General features: G+C 55.3%; 1 protein-coding gene across 1 annotated transcript in view; it reads left to right on the top strand.

The window, feature by feature from the left end:
- Nucleotides 1-22,559, top strand: part of SCFD1 (sec1 family domain containing 1) — a 709,689-nt gene that overhangs the window by 540,803 nt on the left and 146,327 nt on the right. The window contains exon 19 of the mRNA XM_086936984.1: nt 13,180-13,255. Coding sequence (XP_086793110.1) covers nt 13,180-13,255 — 76 coding nt within the window. The remainder of the gene's footprint in view (nt 1-13,179; nt 13,256-22,559) is intronic.

Below are 22,559 nucleotides of genomic sequence, written 5' to 3'. Positions count from 1 at the left end.
AGGAGCATGAGACATATACACCTCAGTCCAGCTCTAGGGTACAGAGGAGCATGAGACATATACCCAGCAGTCCAGCTCTAGGGTACAGAGTAACATGAGACATATACCCAGCAGTCCAGCTCTAGGGTACAGAGGAGCATGAAACATATACCCCTGAGTCCAGCTCTAGGGTACAGAGGAGCATGAGACATATACCCAGCAGTCCAGCTCTAGGGTACAGAGGAGCATGAGACACATACCCCTGAGTCGAGCTCTAGGGTACAGAGGAGCATGAGACATATACCCAGCAGTCCAGCTCTAGGGTACAGAGGAGCATGAGACATATACCCAGCAGTCCAGCTCCAGCAGTCCAGCTCTAGGGTACAGAGGATCATGAGACATATACCCAGCAGTCCAGCTCTAGGGTACAGAGGAGCATGAGACATATACCAAGCAGTCCAGCTCTAGGGTACAGAGGAGCATGAGACCCCTCAGTCCAGCTCTAGGGTACAGAGGAGCATGAGACCTATACCCAGCAGTCCAGCTCTAGGGTACATAGGAGCATGAGACATATACCCAGCAGTCCAGCTCTAGGGTACAGAGGAGCATGAGACATATACCCAGCAGTCCAGCTTTAGGGTACAGAGGAGCATGAGACATATACCCCTCAGTCCAGCTCTAGGGTACAGAGGAGCACGAGACATATACCCAGCAGTCCAGCTCTAGGGTACAGAGGAGCATGAGACATATACCCAGCAGTCCAGCTCTAGGGTACAGAGGAGCATGAGACACATACCCCTGAGTCGAGCTCTAGGGTACAGAGGAGCATGAGACATATACCCAGCAGTCCAGCTCTAGGGTACAGAGGAGCATGAGACATATACCCAGCAGTCCAGCACTAGGGTACAGAGGAGCATGAGACATATACCCAGCAGTCCAGCTCTAGGGTAAAGAGGAGCATGAGACATATACCCAGCAGTCCAGCTCTAGGGTACAGAGGAGCATGAGACATATGACCAGCAGTCCAGCTCTAGGGTACAGAGGAGCATGGGACATATACCCAGCAGCCCAGCTCTAGGGTACAGAGGAGCATGAGATATATACCCAGCGGTCCAGCTCTAGGGTACAGAGGAGCATGAGACATATACCCAGCGGTCCAGCTCTAGGGTACAGAGGAGCATGAGATATATACCCAGCAGTCCAGCTCTAGGGTACAGAGGAGCATGGGACATATACCCAGCAGTCCAGCTCTAGGGTACAGAGGAGCATGAGACATATACCCAGCAGTCCAGCTCTAGGGTACAGAGGAGCATGGGACATATACCCAGCAGTCCAGCTCTAGGGTAAAGAGGAGCATGAGACATATACCCAGCAGTCCAGCTCTAGGGTACAGAGGAGCCTGAGACGTATACCCCTGAGTCCAGCTCTAGGGTACAGAGGAGCATGAGACATATGACCAGCAGTCCAGCTCTAGGGTACAGAGGAGCATGAGACATATACCCCTGAGTCCAGCTCTAGGGTACAGAGGAGCATGAGACATATACCCAGCAGTCCAGCTCTAGGGTACAGAGGAGCATGAGACATGTACCCAGCAGTCCAGCTCTAGGGTACAGAGGAGCATGAGACCTATACCCCTGAGTCCAGCTCTAGGGTACAGAGGAGCATGAGACATGTGACCAGCAGTCCAGCTCTAGGGTACAGAGGAGCATGAGACATATGACCAGCAGTCCAGCTCTAGGGTACAGAGGAGCATGAGACATATACCCCTGAGTCCAGCTCTAGGGTACAGAGGAGCATGAGACATATACCCAGCAGTCCAGCTCTAGGGTACAGAGGAGCATGAGACATGTACCCAGCAGTCCAGCTCTAGGGTACAGAGGAGCATGAGACATATACCCCTGAGTCCAGCTCTAGGGTACAGAGGAGCATGAGACATGTGACCAGCAGTCCAGCTCTAGGGTACAGAGGAGCATGAGACATATACCCAGCAGTCCAGCTCTAGGGTACAGAGGAGCATGAGACATATACCCCTGAGACCAGCTCTAGGGTACAAAGGAGCATGAGACATATACCCAGCAGTCCAGCTCTAGGGTACAGAGTAACATGAGACATATACCCAGCAGTCCAGCTCTAGGGTACAGAGGAGCATGAGACATATACCACTGAGTCCAGCTCTAGGGTACAGAGGAGCATGAGACATATACCCAGCAGTCCAGCTCTAGGGTACAGAGGAGCATGAGACATATACCCCTGAGTCCAGCTCTAGGGTACAGAGGAGCATGAGACATATACCCAGCAGTCCATCTCTAGGGTACAGGGGAGCATGAGACATATACCCAGCAGTCCAGCTCTAGGGCACAGAGGAGCATGAGACCCCTCAGTCCAGCTCTAGGGTACAGAGGAGCATGAGACATATACCCAGCAGTCCAGCTCTAGGGTACAGAGGAGCATGAGACATATACCCAGCAGTCCAGCTCTAGGGTATAGAGGAGCATGAGACATATACCCAGCAGTCCAGCTCTAGGGTACAGAGGAGCATGAGACATATGACCAGCAGTACAGCTCTAGGGTACAGAGGAGCATGAGACATATACCCAGCAGTCCATCTCTAGGGTACAGGGGAGCATGGGACATATACCCAGCAGTCCAGCTCTAGGGAACAGAGGAGCATGAGACATATACCCAGCAGTCCAGCTCTAGGGTACAGAGGAGCATGAGACATATACCCAGCGGTCCAGCTCTAGGGTACAGAGGAGCATGAGACATATACCCAGCAGTCCAGCTCTAGGGTACAGAGGAGCATGGGACATATACCCAGCAGTCCAGCTCTAGGGTACAGAGGAGCATGAGACATATACCCAGCAGTCCAGCTCTAGGGTACAGAGTAACACGAGACATATGACCAGCAGTCCAGCTCTAGGGTACAGAGGAGCATGAGACATATACCCCTGAGTCCAGCTCTAGGGTACAGAGGAGAATGAGACATATACCCAGCAGTCCAGCTCTAGGGTACAGAGGAGTATGAGTCATATACCCAGCAGTCCAGCTCTAGGGTACAGAGGAGCACGAGACATATACCCCTCAGTCCAGCTCTAGGCTACAGAGGAGCATGAGACATATACCCCTGAGTCCAGCTCTAGGGTACAGAGGAGCATGAGACATATACCCAGCAGTCCAGCTCTAGGGTACAGAGGAGCATGAGACATAACCCCTCAGTCCAGCTCTAGGGTACAGAGGAGCATGAGACATAACCCCTCAGTCCAGCTCTAGGGTACAGAGGAGCATGAGAGCTATACCCAGCAGTCCAGCTCTAGGGTACAGAGGAGCATGGGACATATACCCAGCAGTCCAGCTCTAGGGTATAGAGGAGCATGAGACCCCTCAGTCCAGCTCTAGGGTACAGAGTAACACGAGACATATACCCAGCAGTCCAGCTCTAGGGTACAGAGGAGCATGGGACATGTGACCAGCAGTCCAGCTCTAGGGAACAGAGGAGCATGAGACATATACCCAGCAGTCCAGCTCTAGGGTACAGAGTAACACGAGACATATACCCAGCAGTCCAGCTCTAGGGTACAGAGGAGCATGAGACATATACCCAGCAGTCCATCTCTAGGGTACAGGGGAGCATGGGACATATACCCAGCAGTCCAGCTCTAGGGAACAGAGGAGCATGAGACATATACCCAGCAGTCCAGCTCTAGGGTACAGAGGAGCATGAGACATATACCCAGCAGTCCAGCTCTAGGGTACAGAGGAGCATGGGACATATACCCAGCAGTCCAGCTCTAGGGTACAGAGGAGCATGAGACATATACCCAGCAGTCCAGCTCTAGGGTACAGAGGAGCATGAGACATATACCCCTGAGTCCAGCTCTAGGGTGCAGAGGAGCATGAGACATATGACCAGCAGTCCAGCTCTAGGGTACAGAGGAGCATGAGACATATACCCCTGAGTCCAGCTCTAGGGTACAGAGGAGAATGAGACATATACCCAGCAGTCCAGCTCTAGGGTACAGAGGAGCATGAGTCATATACCCAGCAGTCCAGCTCTAGGGTACAGAGGAGCACGAGACATATACCCCTCAGTCCAGCTCTAGGCTACAGAGGAGCATGAGACATATACCCCTGAGTCCAGCTCTAGGGTACAGAGGAGCATGAGACATATACCCAGCAGTCCAGCTCTAGGGTACAGAGGAGCATGAGACATATACCCAACAGTCCAGCTCTAGGGTACAGAGGAGCATGAGACATATACCCAACAGTCCAGCTCTAGGGTACAGAGGAGCACGAGACATATACCCCTCAGTCCAGCTCTAGGGTACAGAGGAGCATGAGACATATACCTCTCAGTCCAGCTCTAGGGTACAGAGGAGCATGAGACATATGACCAGCAGTCCAGCTCTAGGGTACAGAGGAGCATGAGACATATACCCCTGAGTCCAGCTCTAGGGTACAGAGGAGCATGAGACATATACCCAGCAGTCCAGCTCTAGGGTACAGAGGAGCATGAGACATATACCCCTCAGTCCAGCTCTAGGGTACAGAGGAGCATGAGACATATACCCAGCAGTCCAGCTCTAGGGTACAGAGGAGCATGAGACATATACCCCTCAGTCCAGCTCTAGGGTACAGAGGAGCATGAGACATATGACCAGCAGTCCAGCTCTACGGTACAGAGGAGCATGAGACATATACCCCTTAGTCCAGCTCCAGGGTACAGAGGAGCATGAGACATATACCCCTCAGTCCAGCTCTAGGGTACAGGGGAGCATGAGACATATGACCAGCAGTCCAGCTCTACGGTACAGAGGAGCATGAGACATATACCCATCAGTCCAGCTCTAGGGTACAGAGGAGCATGAGACATATACCCCTCAGTCCAGCTCTAGGGTACAGAGGAGCATGAGACATATACCCAGCAGTCCAGCTCTAGGGTACAGAGGAGCATGAGACATATACCCCTGAGTCCAGCTCTAGGGTACAGAGGAGCATGAGACATATACCCAGCAGTCCAGCTCTAGGGTACAGAGGAGCATGAGACATATACCCAGCAGTCCAGCTCTAGGGTACAGAGGAGCATGAGACATATATCCAACAGTCCAGCTCTAGGGTACAGAGGAGCATGAGACATATACCCAGCAGTCCAGCTCTAGGGTACAGAGGAGCATGAGACATATACCCAGCAGTCCAGCTCTAGGGTACAGAGGAGCATGAGCCATATACCCAGCAGTCCAGCTCTAGGGTACAGAGGAGCATGAGACATATACCCAGCAGTCCAGCTCTAGGGTACAGAGGAGCATGAGACATATATCCAACAGTCCAGCTCTAGGGTACAGAGGAGCATGAGACATATACCCCTGAGTCCAGCTCTAGGGTACAGAGGAGCATGAGACATATACCCAGCAGTCCAGCTCTAGGGTACAGAGGAGCATGAGACATATACCCAGCAGTCCAGCTCTAGGGTACAGAGGAGCATGAGACATATACCCAGCAGTCCAGCTCTAGGGTACAGAGGAGCATGAGACATATACCCAGCAGTCCAGCTCTAGGGTACAGAGGAGCATGAGACATATACCCAGCAGTCCAGCTCTAGGGTACAGAGGAGCATGAGACATATACCCAGCAGTCCAGGTCTAGGGTACAGAGGAGCACGAGACATATACCCAGCAGTCCAGCTCTAGGGTACAGAGGAGCATGAGACATATACCCCTGAGTCCAGCTCTAGGGTACAGAGGAGCATGAGACATATACCCAACAGTCCAGCTCTAGGGTACAGAGGAGCATGAGACATATACCCCTGAGTCCAGCTCTAGGGTACAGAGGAGCATGAGACATATGACCAGCAGTCCAGCTCTAGGGTACAGAGGAGCATGAGACATATACCCCTGAGTCCAGCTCTAGGGTACAGAGGAGCATGAGACATATACCCCTGAGTCCAGCTCTAGGGTACAGAGGAGCATGAGACATATACCAGCAGTCCAGCTCTAGGGTACAGAGGAGCATGAGACATATATCCAACAGTCCAGCTCTAGGGTACAAAGGAGCATGAGACCCCTCAGTCCAGCTCTAGGGTACAGAGGAGCATGAGACATATACCAGCAGTCCAGCTCTAGGGAACAGAGGAGCATGAGACATATACCGAGCAGTCCAGCTCTAGGGTTCAGGGGAGCATGAGACATATACCCATCAGTCCAGCTCTAGGGTACAGGGGAGCATGGGACATATACCCAGCAGTCCAGCTCTAGGGTACAGGGGAGCATGGGACATATACCCAGCAGTCCAGCTCTAGGGAACAGAGGAGCATGAGACATATACCCAGCAGTCCAGCTCTAGGGTACAGAGGAGCATGGGACATATACCCAGCAGTCCAGCTCTAGGGAACAGAGGAGCATGAGACATATACCCCTGAGTCCAGCTCTAGGGTACAGAGGAGCATGAGACATATACCCAGCAGTCCAGCTCTAGGGTACAGAGGAGCATGAGACATATACCCCTCAGTCCAGCTTTAGTGTACAGAGGAGCATGAAACATATACCCAGCGGTCCAGCTCTAGGGTGCAGAGGAGCATGAGACATATGACCAGCAGTCCAGATCTAGGGTACAGAGTAGCATGAGACATATACCCCTGAGTCCAGCTCTAGGGTACAGAGGAGAATGAGACATATACCCAGCAGTCCAGCTCTAGGGTACAGAGGAGCATGAGACATATACCAGCAGTCCAGCTCTAGGGAACAGAGGAGCATGAGACATATACCCAGCAGTCCAGCTCTAGGGTACAGGGGAGCATGAGACATATACCCATCAGTCCAGCTCTAGGGTACAGGGGAGCATGGGACATATACCCAGCAGTCCAGCTCTAGGGTACAGGGGAGCATGGGACATATACCCAGCAGTCCAGCTCTAGGGAACAGAGGAGCATGAGACATATACCCAGCAGTCCAGCTCTAGGGTACAGAGGAGCATGGGACATATACCCAGCAGTCCAGCTCTAGGGAACAGAGGAGCATGAGACATATACCCCTGAGTCCAGCTCTAGGGTACAGAGGAGCATGAGACATATACCCAGCAGTCCAGCTCTAGGGTACAGAGGAGCATGAGACATATACCCCTCAGTCCAGCTTTAGTGTACAGAGGAGCATGAAACATATACCCAGCGGTCCAGCTCTAGAGTGCAGAGGAGCATGAGACATATGACCAGCAGTCCAGATCTAGGGTACAGAGTAGCATGAGACATATACCCCTGAGTCCAGCTCTAGGGTACAGAGGAGAATGAGACATATACCCAGCAGTCCAGCTCTAGGGTACAGAGGAGCATGAGACATATACCCCTCAGTCCAGCTCTAGGCTACAGAGGAGCATGAGACATATACCCCTCAGTCCAGCTCTAGGGTACAGAGGAGCAGGAGACATATACCCAGCAGTCCAGCTCTAGGGTACAGAGGAGCAGGAGACATATACCCCTCAGTCCAGCTCTAGGGTACAGAGGAGCATGAGACATATACCCAGCAGTCCAGCTCTAGGGTACAGAGGAGCATGAGACATATACCCAACAGTCCAGCTCTAGGGTGCAGAGGAGCATGAGACATATACCCAGCAGTCCAGCTCTAGGGTACAGAGGAGCAGGAGACATATACCCAGCAGTCCAGCTCTAGGCTACAGAGGAGCATGAGACATATACCCCTCAGTCCAGCTCTAGGGTACAGAGGAGCATGAGACATATACCCCTCAGTCCAGCTCTAGGGTACAGAGGAGAATGAGACATATACCCAGCAGTCCAGCTCTAGGGTACAGAGGAGCAGGAGACATATACCCAGCAGTCCAGCTCTAGGCTACAGAGGAGCATGAGACATATACCCCTCAGTCCAGCTCTAGGGTACAGAGGAGCATGAGACCTATACCTAGCAGTCCAGCTCTAGGGTACAGAGGAGCATGAGACATATACCCAGCGGTCCAGCTCTTGGGTACAGAGGAGCATGAGACATATACCCCTCAGTCCAGCTCTAGGGTACAGAGGAGCAGGAGACATATACCCAGCAGTCCAGCTCTAGGGTACAGAGGAGCAGGAGACATATACCCCTCAGTCCAGCTCTAGGGTACAGAGGAGCATGAGACATATACCCAGCAGTCCAGCTCTAGGGTACAGAGGAGCATGAGACATATACCCAGCAGTCCAGCTCTAGGGTACAGAGGAGCATGAGACATATACCCCTGAGTCCAGCTCTAGGGTACAGAGGAGCATGAGACATATACCCCTCAGTCCAGCTCTAGGGTACAGAGGAGCATGAGACATATGACCAGCAGTCCAGCTCTAGGGTACAGAGGAGCATGAGACATATACCCCTGAGTCCAGCTCTAGGGTACAGAGGAGCATGAGACCCCTCAGTCCAGCTCTAGGGTACAGAGGAGCACGAGACATATACCCCCGAGTCCAGCTCTAGGGTACAGAGGAGCATGAGACATATACCCAGCAGTCCAGCTCTAGGGTACAGAGGAGCATGAGACATATACCCAGCAGTCCAGCTCTAGGGTACAGAGGAGCATGAGACATATACCCCTCTGTCCAGCTCTAGGGTACAGAGGAGCATGAGACATATACCCTGCAGTCCAGCTCTAGGGTACAGAGGAGCATGAGACATATACCCCTCAGTCCAGCTCTAGGGTACAGAGGAGCATGAGACATAATCCCAGCAGCCCAGCTCTAGGGTACAGAGGAGCAAGAGACATATACCCAGCAGTCCAGCTCTAGGGTACAGAGGAGCATGAGACATATACTGAGACATATACCCATCAGTCCAGCTCTAGGGTACAGAGGAGCATGAGACATATACCCCTCAGTCCAGCTCTAGGGTACAGAGGAGCATGAGACATATACCCAGCAGTCCAGCTCTAGGGTACAGAGGAGCATGAGACATATACCCCTCAGTCCAGCTCTAGGGTACAGAGGAGCATGAGACATATGACCAGCAGTCCAGCTCTAGGGTACAGAGGAGCAGGAGACATATACCCAGCAGTCCAGCTCTAGGGTACAGAGGAGCATGAGACATATACCACTGAGTCCAGCTCTAGGGTACAGAGGAGCATGAGACATATACCCCTTAGTCCAGCTCCAGGGTACAGAGGAGCATGAGACATATACCCCTCAGTCCAGCTCTAGGGTACAGAGGAGCATGAGACCTATGACCAGCAGTCCAGCTCTACGGTACAGAGGAGCATGAGACATATACCCATCAGTCCAGCTCTAGGGTACAGAGGAGCATGAGACATATACCCCTCAGTCCAGCTCTAGGGTACAGAGGAGCATGAGACATATACCCAGCAGTCCAGCTCTAGGGTACAGAGAAGCATGAGACATATACCCCTCAGTCCAGCTCTAGGGTACAGAGGAGCATGAGACATATGACCAGCAGTCCAGCTCTACGGTACAGAGGAGCATGAGACATATACCCAGCAGTCCAGCTCTAGGGTACAGAGGAGCATGAGACATATACCCAGCAGTCCAGCTCTAGGGTACAGAGGAGCATGAGACATATACCCCTCAGTCCAGCTCTAGGGTACAGAGGAGCATGAGACATATACCCAGCAGTCCAGCTCTAGGGTACAGAGGAGCATGAGACATATACCCCTGAGTCCAGCTCTAGGGTACAGAGGAGCCTGAGACAAATGACCAGCAGTCCAGCTCTAGGGTACAGAGGAGCATGGGACATATACCCAGCAGTCCAGCTCTAGGGTACAGAGGAGCATGAGACATATACCCCTCAGTCCAGCTCTAGGGTACAGAGTAGCATGAGACATATACCCAGCTATCCAGCTCTAGGGTACAGAGGAGCATGAGACATATACACAGCAGTCCACCTCTAGGGTACAGAGGAGCATGAGACATATACCCCTGAGTCCAGCTCTAGGGTACAGAGGAGCATGAGACATATACCCAGCAGTCCAGCTCTAGGGTACAGAGGAGCATGAGACATATACCCCTGAGTCCAGCTCTAGGGTACAAAGGAGCATGAGACATATACCCAGCAGTCCAGCTCTAGGGTACAGAGTAACACGAGACATATACCCAGCAGTCCAGCTCTAGGGTACAGAGGAGCATGAGACATATACCACTGAGTCCAGCTCTAGGGTACAGAGGAGCATGAGACATATACCCAGCAGTCCAGCTCTAGGGTACAGAGGAGCATGAGACATATACCCAGCAGTCCTGCTCTAGGGTACAGGGGAGCATGAGACATATACCCAGCAGTCCAGCTCTAGGGCACAGAGGAGCATGAGACCCCTCAGTCCAGCTCTAGGGTACAGAGGAGCATGAGACATATACCCAGCAGTCCAGCTCTAGGGTACAGAGGAGCATGAGACATATACCCAGCAGTCCAGCTCTAGGGTAAAGAGGAGCATGAGACATATACTCAGCAGTCCAGCTCTAGGGTACAGAGGAGCATGAGACATATGACCAGCAGTCCAGCTCTAGGGTACAGAGGAGCATGAGACATATACCCAGCAGTCCAGCTCTAGGGTACAGAGGAGCATGAGACATATACCCCTCAGTCCAGCTCTAGGGTACAGAGGAGCATGAGACATATACCCAGCTATCCAGCTCTAGGGTACAGAGGAGCATGAGACATATACACAGCAGTCCACCTCTAGGGTACAGAGGAGCATGAGACATATACCCCTGAGTCCAGCTCTAGGGTACAGAGGAGCATGAGACATATACCCAGCAGTCCAGCTCTAGGGTACAGAGGAGCATGAGACATATACCCCTGAGACCAGCTCTAGGGTACAAAGGAGCATGAGACATATACCCAGCAGTCCAGCTCTAGGGTACAGAGTAACATGAGACATATACCCAGCAGTCCAGCTCTAGGGTACAGAGGAGCATGAGACATATACCACTGAGTCCAGCTCTAGGGTACAGAGGAGCATGAGACATATACCCAGCAGTCCAGCTCTAGGGTACAGAGGAGCATGAGACATATACCCCTGAGTCCAGCTCTAGGGTACAGAGGAGCATGAGACATATACCCAGCAGTCCATCTCTAGGGTACAGGGGAGCATGAGACATATACCCAGCAGTCCAGCTCTAGGGCACAGAGGAGCATGAGACCCCTCAGTCCAGCTCTAGGGTACAGAGGAGCATGAGACATATACCCAGCAGTCCAGCTCTAGGGTACAGAGGAGCATGAGACATATACCCAGCAGTCCAGCTCTAGGGTATAGAGGAGCATGAGACATATACCCAGCAGTCCAGCTCTAGGGTACAGAGGAGCATGAGACATATGACCAGCAGTCCAGCTCTAGGGTACAGAGGAGCATGAGACATATACCCAGCAGTCCAGCTCTAGGGTACAGAGGAGCATGAGACATATACCCCTCAGTCCAGCTCTAGGGTACAGAGGAGCATGAGACATATACCCAGCTATCCAGCTCTAGGGTACAGAGGAGCATGAGACATAAACACAGCAGTCCACCTCTAGGGTACAGAGGAATGTTGTACACGTTTCCATCAGTCTAAATGTGGGGTATTGAGGAACACTGCACAGGTACCCATCAATCCAGTGCTGGGGTACAGGAAAACATGGCACAGGTACCCCACAGCCCAGCTCTAGGCAACTTAAGCGCACTGTGCAGGAACCTGTCAGTCCAGATCTGGGGTACCAATGAACACTTCTATACAGTGGAAAATTGCACCAGTATTTCTTGGTCCAGCCTGTCATTCCAACACTGGGGTACAGAGGAAACTTGCACAGATTTCCATAATTTGTGCTGTGGGATAGAAAGGAACCCTGCACTGGTACGCATCAACCCAGTTCTGGGGTGTATGGAAACCCTGCGCCGATGCCTGTAAGCTCAGCTCGGAGTGCAGGGGATCCCTGCACAGGTGCCTGTAAGCTCAGCTCTGGGGTGCAGGGGATCCCTGCACAGGTGCCTGTAAGCTCAGCTCTGGGGTGCAGGGGATCCCTGCACAGGTGCCTGTAAGCTCAGCTCTGAGGTGCAGGGGATCCCTGCACAGGTGCCTGTAAGCTCAGCTCTGGGGTGCAGGGGATCCCTGAACAGGTGCCCGTCAGCTCAGCTGTGGGGTGCAGGGGATCCCTGCACAGGTGCCTGTAAGCTCAGCTCTGGGGTGCAGGGGATCCCTGCACAGGTGCCTGTAAGCTCAGCTCTGAGGTGCAGGGGATCCCTGCACAGGTGCCTGTAAGCTCAGCTCTGGGGTGCAGGGGATCCCTGCACAGGTGCCTGTAAGCTCAGCTCTGGGGTGCAGGGGATCCCTGCACAGGTGCCTGTAAGCTCAGCTCTGGGGTGCAGGGGATCCCTGCACAGGTGCCTGTAAGCTCAGCTCTGGGGTGCAGGGGATCCCTGAACAGGTGCCCGTCAGCTCAGCTGTGGGGTGCAGGGGATCCCTGCACAGGTGCCTGTAAGCTCAGCTCTGGGGTGCAGGGGATCCCTGCACAGGTGCCTGTAAGCTCAGCTCTGAGGTGCAGGGGATCCCTGCACAGGTGCCTGTAAGCTCAGCTCTGGGGTGCAGGGGATCCCTGCACAGGTGCCTGTAAGCTCAGCTCTGGGGTGCAGGGGATCCCTGCACAGGTGCCTGTAAGCTCAGCTCTGGGGTGCAGGGGATCCCTGCACAGGTGCCTGTAAGCTTAGCTCTGGGGTGCAGGGGATCCCTGCACAGGTGCCTGTAAGCTCAGCTCTGGGGTGCAGGGGATCCCTGCACAGCTGCCTGTAAGCTTAGCTCTGGGGTGCAGGGGATCCCTGCACAGGTGCCTGTAAGCTCAGCTCTGGGGTGCAGGGGATCCCTGCACAGGTGTTGTGCTAGACCTGCACTTAGGTGCTGGAGAACCCTGCACAGATGTTCGTCAGATGAGCTCTGGGGTGTAGAAAACACTGCATAGGTACGCCACTGTCCATCTCTGGGGTATTGAGAAATATAGCCCAAGTACCTGTCAGCACCTATGATGTTTGAGTAACAGTGTACAGGTGCCAGTTGTATGCCTAGGACCCCTAAAGTCATAGCATGGCCTGGTATTATGCTTCCTCTCTCCAGACCTGGTGTGTGGAGTTCTGTTTTGCTTAGTTTGGAACTGAAGGGAGGGCATGAGGGAGGAAATAGAGAGACTGCTGCATTATGAGGTTTGGACAAACTCTGATTCCAATTCACTAGGGGCCTTGGCTTCTTTTCTGTTTCCTCCTCCCCTGCAGTCTCCTGTCACGAGTTATGAACACTGGCTCCCAGTTTGTCATGGAAGGAGTCAAGAACCTGGTGCTGAAGCAACATGTGAGTATTCATGTTCAGAATTAATCTCAGGACTTGGACAGCAGAGCTGTCCCTCGGGTTACACAGAACGTCAACAGAAGAGATACCTGGTTGTAGAGTGATTACAGGTTTAGATCTGGGCAACAGAGCTGTTTCTCTGATTGTTTAGAGTTGAACATCAGAGCTATCCCCCAGGCTGTACAGGTCTGAGGCCCACTCTTTAGACAGCAAAGCTATCTCCTAGATCCGTGGTTTTTAACATTTTGACTTCTGTAGACCCCACACTTAATCATTACTCTTCTAATTTCAACTCAGAGAAATCTGCAACCAGCTGGCTTCGAGCTGGTTGCAGATTGAGGGAATCCACGTATTTCACCATGCTTGACGACCTTGGTCTCCCTGCAAGGTCTACAGGTCTAAGACCCACCCCTCACGTTCTACAGGTCTTAGAGCAGCCTCTTAGGTTGGGTGCTCCGCTCAGGTTCTACAGGTGTTAGACACGTCCCTCAGGATCTACATGTCTTAGACCCACCCCTCAGGTTGGGAACTCCCCCTGCAAGTTCTACAGGTGTTAGACCCGCCGCTCAGATTCTACTAGTCTTAGACTAGTCCCTTAGGTTTGGAGCTCTCCCTGCAAGTTCAACTGGTCTTAGACCCTCCCCTCAGATTCTACAGGTCTTAGATCCACCCCTCACGTTTTACAGATCTTAGACCAGCTCCTTAGGTTTGGAGCTGTCCCTGGATGTTCTGAAGGTCTTGGACCTTCCCCTCAGATTCTACAGGTCTTAGATCCACCCCTCACGTTTTACAGATCTTAGACCAGCTCCTTAGGTTTGGAGCTGTCCCTGGATGTTCTGAAGGTCTTGGACCTTCCCCTCAGATTCTACAGGTCTTAGATCCACCCCTCACGTTTTACAGATCTTAGACCAGCTCCTTAGGTTTGGAGCTGTCCCTGGATGTTCTGAAGGTCTCGGACCTTCCCCTCAGATTCTACAGGTCTTAGATCCACCCCTCAAGTTTTACAGGTCTTAGACCAGCTCCTTGGGTTTGGAGGTCTCCCTGCAACTTCTACAGGTCTTAGACCCACCCCTTAGATTCTACACCCTCCCCTCAGGTTCTACAGGTCTTAGACCCGCCCCTCAGGTTCTACAGGTCTTAGAATCTCCCCTCAGGTTCTACAGGTCTTCGACCCTCCGCTCAGGTTCTACAGGTCTTAGACCAGTCCCTTATGTTTGGAGCTCTCCCTGCAAGTTCTACAGGTCTTAGACCCGCCCCTCAGGTTCTACAGGTCTTAGAATCTCCCCTCAGGTTCTACAGGTCTTCGACCCTCCGCTCAGGTTCTACAGGTCTTAGACCAGTCCCTTATGTTTGGAGCTCTCCCTGCAAGTTCTACAGGTCTTAGACCCGCCCCTCAGGTTCTACAGGTCTTAGACCCGTCGCCCAAGTTCTACAGGTCTTAGAATCTCCCCTCAGGTTCTACAGGTCTTCGACCCTCCGCTCAGGTTCTACAGGTCTTAGACCAGTCCCTTATGTTTGGAGCTCTCCTTGTGAGTTCTACAGGTCTTAGACCCGCCCCTCAGGTTCTACAGGTCTTAGAATCTCCCCTCAGGTTCTACAGGTCTTCGACCCACCGCTCAGGTTCTACAGGTATTAGACCAGCCCCTTATGTTTGGAGCTCTCCTTGCAAGTTCTACAGGTCTTAGACCCACCCCTCATGTTATACAGGTCTTAGTCCCACCCCTCAGGTTATACAGGTCTTAGTCCCACCCCTCAAATTCTACAGGTCTTAGACCCTTCCCTCAGATTCTACAGGTCTTAGACCAGCCCCTTATTTTTGTAGCTCTCCCTGCAAGTTCTACAGGTCTTAGACCCGCCCCTCAGGTTTTACAGGTCTTAGACCCGCCCCTCAGGTTTTACAGGTCTTAGACCCTCCCCAAAGTTTTTACAGGTCTTAAACCCGCCCCTCAGGTTCTACAGGTCTTCGACCCACCGCTCAGGTTTTACAGGTCTTAATCCAACCCCTCAGGTTCTACAGGTCTTAGACCCTCCCCTGAGGTTCTACAGGTCTTAGACCCGTTGCTCAGATTCTACAGGATTTTAGACCCTTCCCTCAGATTCTACAGGACTTAGACCCTCCCCTCAGGTTCTACAGGTCTTAGACCCTCCGCTCAGGTTCTACAGGTCTTAGACCAGTCCCTTATGTTTGGAGCTCTCCTTGTAAGTTCTACAGGTCTTAGACCCGCCCCTCAGGTTCTACAGGTCTTAGAATCTCCCCTCAGGTTCTACAGGTCTTCGACCCACCGCTCAGGTTCTACAGGTATTAGACCAGCCCCTTATGTTTGGAGCTCTCCTTGCAAGTTCTACAGGTCTTAGACCCACCCCTCATGTTATACAGGTCTTAGTCCCACCCCTCAGGTTATACAGGTCTTAGTCCCACCCCTCAAATTCTACAGGTCTTAGACCCTTCCCTCAGATTCTACAGGTCTTAGACCAGCCCCTTATTTTTGTAGCTCTCCCTGCAAGTTCTACAGGTCTTAGACCCGCCCCTCAGGTTTTACAGGTCTTAGACCCGCCCCTCAGGTTTTACAGGTCTTAGACCCTCCCCAAAGTTTTTACAGGTCTTAAACCCGCCCCTCAGGTTCTACAGGTCTTCGACCCACCGCTCAGGTTTTACAGGTCTTAGTCCAACCCCTCAGGTTCTACAGGTCTTAGACCCTCCCCTGAGGTTCTACAGGTCTTAGACCCGTCGCTCAGATTCTACAGGTCTTAGACCCGTCGCTCAGGTTCTACAGGACCTAGACTGACTCCCTCCGTTTAGAGAACAGATCTATTCTCCAGTTTCTCTGTTCTAAATAAAAAAAATAGTGTGCTCATTTACTTCAAACTTTGCTTCAAAGTAGAACTTTACTCGCAAAACATGCATTTATCTTTTTGGTGTAAATCCGTTAAGTAGTTTTTAAGATATTAGAGTTTACAAAAGTTGTTGAGCTGGTTATAAGGGTTTTACACTTATATAGTTCTGCCATTAAATCTAGAGTCTTTCTTGTCAATCCTATTTTGAATGTTTTTAAGAAGTGTGATTGACTGGATAAGAGCTCTGAAAATTGTATTTTGACCGACTTGAAACTTTAGTGTTTTGTGTATTGGAAAAAGAATTTACACAGCCTTGGGGAGAGGGCAGAGTCAGAGGTGCTTGGCCCCAGGACTGCCAGGGGGGTCTAAAACTAAAGCCCCACGTCAGGAAAACACACCAACATTGGTGCCAAACTCTTGAGTCATAAAAGATTTGAGACTCACATGAGCGGCCATTTTCGGTGCCAGAATTGACCCGCCTTTCGTGGTTAAACCTCAAATCACTTCTGACTCGATAGTTTCATGCTGATCCACAATAAAAAAAAAACAAAGCTTGCCTTTCACCCGGCCTCTCCTGTCCATGCTTGGAATCTGCGCACTTAGCAGATAATAATAATAATATTTTCATATTTGTAAAGCCCGGACATATCACCCTTTAGGGGTTCAAGGCGCTGGGGGCTGCGGGGAGATAAAGCAAGCTATTGCCCAGAATTCGAAGGTGCTGAGCTGAGCTGCCGGTGGGGATCGAACCGTGATCTCCGCGATATGGAGTCAGCAGCTCTGGCCGCTGCGCCACACTTCTCCCTAATAGATAGGCTATAAGCATGGGGTCAGTGTCTAAGTGGTGCCCACAGGCAAAGCCCAGCACCCACAGCACATGGCATGGTGGGGTTAACTGATGGCAGGAGATGGGGCACAAGCAGTGCTTGGAATGGGAAAATAGAAGTGCAGGTACTCTGTACCAGAGCACCTGCTTGTTTTTGAGAAGTGCCGGTACTCTCCAATTAAAAGTATTACGTCACTCTTGAGAAGTGCCGGTACTCTCCCTCATAAAAAAGTGCTGGTCCTCCATACCGGACAGTACCGGCCCAATTAAAGCACTGGGCACAGGGCCTAGCCACAAACCCCCAATACCAGGTCAGAAAGCCAGCCTTTAAGCCAGGCCATCCACAAAGTGCGAGCTGTGCACAGCCGTGAGCTTGAAGCTGTGGCATTAGCCTGATGGCAGTGGCTAGAGTGTGGGCCCACAGGCCGGCCTGATGGCAGTGGCTAGGGTGTGGGGTCACAGGCAAGCCTGATGGCAGTGGCTAGGGTGTGGGGTCACAGGCAAGCCTGGTGGCAGTGGCTAGGGTGTGAGGGCCCTTCCTCGCTGCATATGGGTGAAGGCATGTGCAGCCGTGTTGGCTGATAAGTGGGGGTAGGGTATAGGGCCTGGCACTATGCCAGGCCCATTCACAAACCCCACAGTGCACAGTCAAAAGATGTGCACAATCAGGGTTGGGTGGTGGCAGAGAGTTGGGGGGGGGGGGGGTCTGGCAAGGGCCAGGGACTCCACCCCACTCGTGTGTCAGCCATGCACCGCGGGCATCTACTGAGGGCAGTTGGTTGGGTGAAGGGCCTGGCCGCAGATCCCGCTGTGTGATGCCAAAGGCCATAGGCTGCGAGGTTGGGTTTCTCCACCCCACTCATGTGTCGGCCATGCACCGCGGGCATTTACTGCGGGCAGTTGGTTGGGTGGAGGGCCTGACTGCAGCACTCGTTGTGCTGTGCCAAAGGCCATAGGCTGCGGGGTTGGGTTTCTCCACCCCACTCATGTGTCGGCATGCACCGCGGGCATTTACTGCGGGCAGTTGGTTGGGTGGAGGGCCTGACTGCAGCACCCGCCGTGCAGTGCCAAAGGCCATAGGCTGCAGGGTTGGGTGGTGGCAGAGAGTTGGGTGGGGGTCTGGCCCGGGGCAGGCCTTCCACCCCACTCGTGTGTCGGCATGCACTGCTGGCATCTACTGAGGGCAGTTGGTTGGGTGGAGGGCCTGACTGCAGCACCCGCCGTGCAATGCCAAAGGCCATAGGCTGCGGGGTTGGGTGGTGGCAGAGAGTTGGGTGGGGGTCTGGCCCGGGGCAGGCCTTCCACCCCACTCGTGTGTCGGCATGCACTGCTGGCATCTACTGAGGGCAGTTGGTTGGGTGGAGGGCCAGACTGCAGCACCCGCCGTGCAATGCCAAAGGCCATAGGCTGCGGGGTTGGGTGGTGGCAGAGAGTTGGGTGGGGGTCTGGCCCGGGGCAGGCCTTCCACCCCACTCGTGTGTCGGCATGCACTGCAGGCATCTACTGAGGGCAGTTGGTTGGGTGGAGGGCCTGACTGCAGCACCCGCCGTGCAGTGCCAAAGGCCATAGGCTGCGGGGTTGGGTGGTGGCAGAGAGTTGGGTGGGGGTCTGGCCCGGGGCAGGCCTTCCACCCCACTCGTGTGTCGGCATGCACTGCAGGCATCTACTGAGGGCAGTTGGTTGGGTGGAGGGCCTGACTGCAGCACCCGCCGTGCAGTGCCAAAGGCCATAGGCTGCGGGGTTGGGTGGTGGCAGAGAGTTGGGTGGGGGTCTGGCCCGGGGCAGGCCTTCCACCCCACTCGTGTGTCGGCATGCACTGCGGGCATCTACTGAGGGCAGTTGGTTGGGTGGAGGGCCTGACTGCAGCACCCGCCGTGCAGTGCCAAAGGCCATAGGCTGCGGGGTCGGGTGGTGGCAGAGAGTTGGGTGGGGGTCTGGCCCGGGGCAGGCCTTCCACCCCACTCGTGTGTCGGCATGCACTTTGGGCATCTACTGAGGGCAGTTGGTTGGGTGGAGGGCCTGACTGCAGCACCCGCCGTGCAGTGCCAAAGGCCATAGGCTGCGGGGTTGGGTGGTGGCAGAGAGTTGGGTGGGGGTCTGGCCCGGGGCAGGCCTTCCACCCCACTCGTGTGTCGGCATGCACTGCAGGCATCTACTGAGGGCAGTTGGTTGGGTGGAGGGCCTGACTGCAGCACCCGCCGTGCAGTGCCAAAGGCCATAGGCTGCGGGGTTGGGTGGTGGCAGAGAGTTGGGTGGGGGTCTGGCCCGGGGCAGGCCTTCCACCCCACTCGTGTGTCGGCATGCACTGCAGGCATCTACTGAGGGCAGTTGGTTGGGTGGAGGGCCTGACTGCAGCACCCGCCGTGCAGTGCCAAAGGCCATAGGCTGCGGGGTTGGGTGGTGGCAGAGAGTTGGGTGGGGGTCTGGCCCGGGGCAGGCCTTCCACCCCACTCGTGTGTCGGCATGCACTGCTGGCATCTACTGAGGGCAGTTGGTTGGGTGGAGGGCCTGACTGCAGCACCCGCCGTGCAGTGCCAAAGGCCATAGGCTGCGGGGTTGGGTGGTGGCAGAGAGTTGGGTGGGGGTCTGGCCTGGGGCAGGCCTTCCACCCCACTCGTGTGTCGGCATGCACTGCAGGCATCTACTGAGGGCAGTTGGTTGGGTGGAGGGCCTGACTGCAGCACCCGCCGTGCAGTGCCAAAGGCCATAGGCTGCGGGGTTGGGTGGTGGCAGAGAGTTGGGTGGGGGTCTGGCCTGGGGCAGGCCTTCCACCCCACTCGTGTGTCGGCATGCACTGCGGGCCTCTACTGAGGGCAGTTGGTTGGGTGGAGGGCCTGACTGCAGCACCCGCCGTGCAGTGCCAAAGGCCATAGGCTGCGGGGTTGGGTGGTGGCAGAGAGTTGGGTGGGGGTCTGGCCCGGGGCAGGCCTTCCACCCCACTCGTGTGTCGGCATGCACTGCAGGCATCTACTGAGGGCAGTTGGTTGGGTGGAGGGCCTGACTGCAGCACCCGCCGTGCAGTGCCAAAGGCCATAGGCTGCGGGGTTGGGTGGTGGCAGAGAGTTGGGTGGGGGTCTGGCCCGGGGCAGGCCTTCCACCCCACTCGTGTGTCGGCATGCACTGCAGGCATCTACTGAGGGCAGTTGGTTGGGTGGAGGGCCTGACTGCAGCACCCGCCGTGCAGTGCCAAAGGCCATAGGCTGCGGGGTTGGGTGGTGGCAGAGAGTTGGGTGGGGGTCTGGCCCGGGGCAGGCCTTCCACCCCACTCGTGTGTCGGCATGCACTGCTGGCATCTACTGAGGGCAGTTGGTTGGGTGGAGGGCCTGACTGCAGCACCCGCCGTGCAGTGCCAAAGGCCATAGGCTGCGGGGTTGGGTGGTGGCAGAGAGTTGGGTGGGGGTCTGGCCTGGGGCAGGCCTTCCACCCCACTCGTGTGTCGGCATGCACTGCAGGCATCTACTGAGGGCAGTTGGTTGGGTGGAGGGCCTGACTGCAGCACCCGCCGTGCAGTGCCAAAGGCCATAGGCTGCGGGGTTGGGTGGTGGCAGAGAGTTGGGTGGGGGTCTGGCCTGGGGCAGGCCTTCCACCCCACTCGTGTGTCGGCATGCACTGCGGGCCTCTACTGAGGGCAGTTGGTTGGGTGGAGGGCCTGACTGCAGCACCCGCCGTGCAGTGCCAAAGGCCATAGGCTGCGGGGTTGGGTGGTGGCAGAGAGTTGGGTGGGGGTCTGGCCCGGGGCAGGCCTTCCACCCCACTCGTGTGTCGGCATGCACTGCAGGCATCTACTGAGGGCAGTTGGTTGGGTGGAGGGCCTGACTGCAGCACCCGCCGTGCAGTGCCAAAGGCCATAGGCTGCGGGGTTGGGTGGTGGCAGAGAGTTGGGTGGGGGTCTGGCCCGGGGCAGGCCTTCCACCCCACTCGTGTGTCGGCATGCACTGCAGGCATCTACTGAGGGCAGTTGGTTGGGTGGAGGGCCTGACTGCAGCACCCGCCGTGCAGTGCCAAAGGCCATAGGCTGCGGGGTTGGGTGGTGGCAGAGAGTTGGGTGGGGGTCTGGCCCGGGGCAGGCCTTCCACCCCACTCGTGTGTCGGCATGCACTGCGGGCATCTACTGAGGGCAGTTGGTTGGGTGGAGGGCCTGACTGCAGCACCCGCCGTGCAGTGCCAAAGGCCATAGGCTGCGGGGTCGGGTGGTGGCAGAGAGTTGGGTGGGGGTCTGGCCCGGGGCAGGCCTTCCACCCCACTCGTGTGTCGGCATGCACTTTGGGCATCTACTGAGGGCAGTTGGTTGGGTGGAGGGCCTGACTGCAGCACCCGCCGTGCAGTGCCAAAGGCCATAGGCTGCGGGGTTGGGTGGTGGCAGAGAGTTGGGTGGGGGTCTGGCCCGGGGCAGGCCTTCCACCCCACTCGTGTGTCGGCATGCACTGCAGGCATCTACTGAGGGCAGTTGGTTGGGTGGAGGGCCTGACTGCAGCACCCGCCGTGCAGTGCCAAAGGCCATAGGCTGCGGGGTTGGGTGGTGGCAGAGAGTTGGGTGGGGGTCTGGCCCGGGGCAGGCCTTCCACCCCACTCGTGTGTCGGCATGCACTGCTGGCATCTACTGAGGGCAGTTGGTTGGGTGGAGGGCCTGACTGCAGCACCCGCCGTGCAGTGCCAAAGGCCATAGGCTGCGGGGTTGGGTGGTGGCAGAGAGTTGGGTGGGGGTCTGGCCTGGGGCAGGCCTTCCACCCCACTCGTGTGTCGGCATGCACTGCAGGCATCTACTGAGGGCAGTTGGTTGGGTGGAGGGCCTGACTGCAGCACCCGCCGTGCAGTGCCAAAGGCCATAGGCTGCGGGGTTGGGTGGTGGCAGAGAGTTGGGTGGGGGTCTGGCCCGGGGCAGGCCTTCCACCCCACTCGTGTGTCGGCATGCACTGCGGGCCTCTACTGAGGGCAGTTGGTTGGGTGGAGGGCCTGACTGCAGCACCCGCCGTGCAGTGCCAAAGGCCATAGGCTGCGGGGTTGGGTGGTGGCAGAGAGTTGGGTGGGGGTCTGGCCCGGGGCAGGCCTTCCACCCCACTCGTGTGTCGGCATGCACTGCAGGCATCTACTGAGGGCAGTTGGTTGGGTGGAGGGCCTGACTGCAGCACCCGCCGTGCAGTGCCAAAGGCCATAGGCTGCGGGGTTGGGTGGTGGCAGAGAGTTGGGTGGGGGTCTGGCCCGGGGCAGGCCTTCCACCCCACTCGTGTGTCGGCATGCACTGCAGGCATCTACTGAGGGCAGTTGGTTGGGTGGAGGGCCTGACTGCAGCACCCGCCGTGCAGTGCCAAAGGCCATAGGCTGCGGGGTTGGGTGGTGGCAGAGAGTTGGGTGGGGGTCTGGCCCGGGGCAGGCCTTCCACCCCACTCGTGTGTCGGCATGCACTGCTGGCATCTACTGAGGGCAGTTGGTTGGGTGGAGGGCCTGACTGCAGCACCCGCCGTGCAGTGCCAAAGGCCATAGGCTGCGGGGTTGGGTGGTGGCAGAGAGTTGGGTGGGGGTCTGGCCTGGGGCAGGCCTTCCACCCCACTCGTGTGTCGGCATGCACTGCAGGCATCTACTGAGGGCAGTTGGTTGGGTGGAGGGCCTGACTGCAGCACCCGCCGTGCAGTGCCAAAGGCCATAGGC

The sequence above is a fragment of the Lissotriton vulgaris genome, chromosome 9, assembly GCF_964263255.1.
Source record: "Lissotriton vulgaris chromosome 9, aLisVul1.2, whole genome shotgun sequence".
NCBI lineage: Eukaryota > Metazoa > Chordata > Amphibia > Caudata > Salamandridae > Lissotriton > Lissotriton vulgaris.
Note: the sequence above shows the minus strand (reverse complement) of the source record. Positions and strands in the feature narration are given on the sequence as shown.